Source organism: Protobothrops mucrosquamatus, unplaced genomic scaffold (genome assembly GCF_001527695.2).
Source record: "Protobothrops mucrosquamatus isolate PMUCROS unplaced genomic scaffold, P.Mucros_1.0 scaffold18413, whole genome shotgun sequence".
NCBI classification, from domain to species: Eukaryota; Metazoa; Chordata; class Lepidosauria; order Squamata; family Viperidae; genus Protobothrops; species Protobothrops mucrosquamatus.
The window spans coordinates 1-3,000 of NW_015404172.1; the positions used below are offsets into that span (position 1 = coordinate 1).

At 44.9% G+C, this 3,000-nt stretch overlaps 1 protein-coding gene across 1 annotated transcript; it reads left to right on the top strand.

Moving 5' to 3' along the window:
* Positions 1 to 1,526: 1,526 nt before the first annotated feature.
* LOC107301861 (zinc finger protein 202-like) lies at positions 1,527 to 2,959 on the top strand (the record flags this gene model as incomplete). The annotated part of the gene is made up of 4 exons (XM_015831032.1): positions 1,527 to 1,688; positions 1,946 to 2,063; positions 2,184 to 2,266; positions 2,885 to 2,959. Coding segments are annotated over exons 1-4 (438 nt in total), but the record flags the coding sequence as incomplete, so codon positions are not given.
* Between the last annotated feature and the right edge of the window lie 41 nt (positions 2,960 to 3,000).

A 3,000-nucleotide genomic window follows, 5' to 3' on the forward strand; every position in this document is an offset into this window, starting at 1 on the left:
GAAAATGTTGCCTGCTGAAGACAGGCAATGTTAGAGGGACCCTTTCCTTCTACTCCAATGCCCATCATCCCAGGCCCGCATGGAACATGATGATTTCCCCTATTCCCTTGCAGCGTCTATCTAGCGTTGCATGCAGGATCCACCAGGGGGCTCCCTGGGCTGCCGTTACAAAGCCCTCACCTGCCCCCGCTTCAGGAGAAAACTGAGCATGCGCTCTTCCAGCAGGTCAAGAGACATGCTCGGTGCATTTTTCAGAAGAGGCTGATGGTGCTTCCGCCCTTCCTACGGGTGCGATTCTGCTCTCGTTCTCAGTAAGTGGGGGGACGTTTCTTTCACGGGCTGGACCGTGCATGGAGACAACCAAAACTTCATCAGGTTCGGAGGCGTGGGAAGGGGGGAGCCCAGGGTCCCATGTTCCCCTGCCGCCCCTGTGCATGCACGGGCCAGGCAGGGAAGAAATCAAAGCTCCGGACGCGCGGCGTTGCCTCCAGGAAGAACTTCAGGATCGCCAGAAAGGTTGGAGTTATTCAGGATTAGGCTAAAAGTGGGGAACCTGTTTCCAGGAGATGCGTGAATGAAAACATCATGTTAAGCTGGTTTATTGATTCGGATATTATTCTGTTTGCATTGAATGGTGGTTTGTTGATTGTGATTTCTCAGGTAGCCATAGCAGTTTGGGCCAGGAGTTTAATGAGGTTCTGCTGGCTAAAGTTACACTGGAACTTCAAATATTGATTGATTTACCTATTAAATCGATTTAGAAAGCCACTAATCTCAATGTCTATTTGTGACCTGAGACATTGATGATCTGGATTGTACAGAGGTTAGTTTTCACACTGCAAGCAGCCATCAAAATTATTTGAATAAATGAGTAGGAATAAGAAATCAAAAACATATTTTAAATTTATGTATCCAAATTGTTTAGTCCTTGAAAGAAGTTGATCCAGAAGGTTACTACAGATTTTTTTCTACACAGAGATACATCACTACCTACAAAGATTTCACCTCCCTTCCCAGATATTGGTGGGTTCATAAGAATTTCTTCTTTCAGTTTTTGTGTGTGCTCAGTTGTTAAGTTGGTCAACCTGTATTTCTGGAATTTTCTTTTGTTTTCCATTTCAGATATATAAGTCGGAAATCTTTCCTGGTTGCTTTTGAGTCTTAAGTTTCTTGTGTGGGAAGAGGGCTAAATGGACTTAGGAAATTTTGACAGACCTCTTCTGATTAGGAAGACCTGTGCAGATCCATCAGTCTGTTTTGGAGCTGGATTAGAGACCAGAGAGAAGATGGAGGGACAACGCCCAGCTGGAAAAAGCCCTGCAGCTGCTCAGTCTTGGAGCTTTGAGATAAATGGGGCAAGTCCTGGGCAGAAGAACCAAGAAGATGAAGCCAAGAGTTCAGAGGTCCAATGCTGTCACTTCAGAAAAGTGCAGTTCCAGGAGGGGAGGGGTCCCCGAGATATTTGCAGTCAGCTTCACCGCCTTTGCTGTCAGTGGCTGCAGCCAGAAATACACACGAAGGCCCAAATGCTGGACCTGGTGCTCCTGGAGCAGTTCCTGACTGTCCTTCCACCAGAGATGGAGAAATGGGTGCGTGAGTGTGGAGCGGAAACCAGTTCCCAGGCGGTGGCCCTGGCCGAAGGCTTCCTGATAAACCAGGAGGAGGATAAGATTCAAGAAGAGTTGCAGGTGTGAGAATGTAGTCTTAGCAGCTCTAAAGAGAATCACTCTGAATCTGTCAATTCCTTTCTGGCCGGGTTTTCTGGAATTATTAACTCCTAAGGCTATTTGTTCTATTCTTCCAGAGGATGTATTTGGGGCAATTCTTCCATTCTGTTTCAGGTTTCAGCAATGGGCATTGGGGTCTGCTAGTTTGAAGGTGCAGTATGATAATTCATTTCTATCTCTGTGCTCTTCCTTTGTTTCTCCTATCACATCATGTCCAGAAATCCTTGGAAGCCACGACTGAGTATCCCAAGGGGGGGAAAGATTCATCCAAACCCTCTCAAGAGCTGCTGTTCGGGGAGAACTTCCAGAAAGGTCAAAGTCAGGACATCACGCCAGGTAACAGAAGGTCTTTCTGTGTGATGTGAGATTTCAACATTTAGCTGATTCTTTAGCTGCACATCATTACAATCTCTCTCTTTAACAAATCTGCTTCTCCCATTTTTTTCTGTCTCACAGAGAGTAGAAAGCTGTCCGTGGAATTTGTAGAGTCACCTCCTCTTTGTGGTGGAGCTGAAGGATTGGCTGAACCTCTACTTCAGGTAAGGAGGAGAAATGTCGGAAAAGTCCATGAATCTTGGATGGATTTCATTTTGTTCTAGAGTTCAATGTATAAAATTTCTGTTTCTAAGCAATATAAATTTGATATCCAGTCATAGAACATTCACGCTCAGCTTAGCCTATCCTCTCTCTTCTGAGGGGATCCTTTGTGAGATGCTTTCTCCTCCTGCTTTGCCATCAGATTTCATTGACCAGACAGTTGTGAGCATTGGGGCTGTTCCTTCTGTCTCCCAGGGTCATTCTCACACACCATTACAAAAAAACCCCTTATTTTGTCTTTTGAAAAGCATCTTTGGGACAACTGTGATCTGGTGATTGAGAATCTCCATAGATATATATAGTACTAAGTGGATATAAGACCCAACTACCAATGACCAAGAAAACTATTTTAGTTGGCTATGCTGAAAAGCATTCCAAATACCGCCAACTAGATCCAATCTGCTTCAGTTATGTCATCAGCCAGAAGCGGTGAGATCTCACTCTGAATTCTGCAGAGGATGCTCATTTGGTTCACTGGATCTCTTTCCTAGAATTAATGGAAGAAAAACCTCAAATTATTCTTGGGATTATCTGTTAATAGGGAAATTTCTTTTCTTCAGGATGTTGTGTCTTTTGAGGAAGTGGCCGTGTATTTCTCCATGGAGGAGTGGTCTCAGCTGGACCCTGCCCAAAAAGCACTTCACGGAGAAGTCATGCTGGAGAATTCCAGGAATCT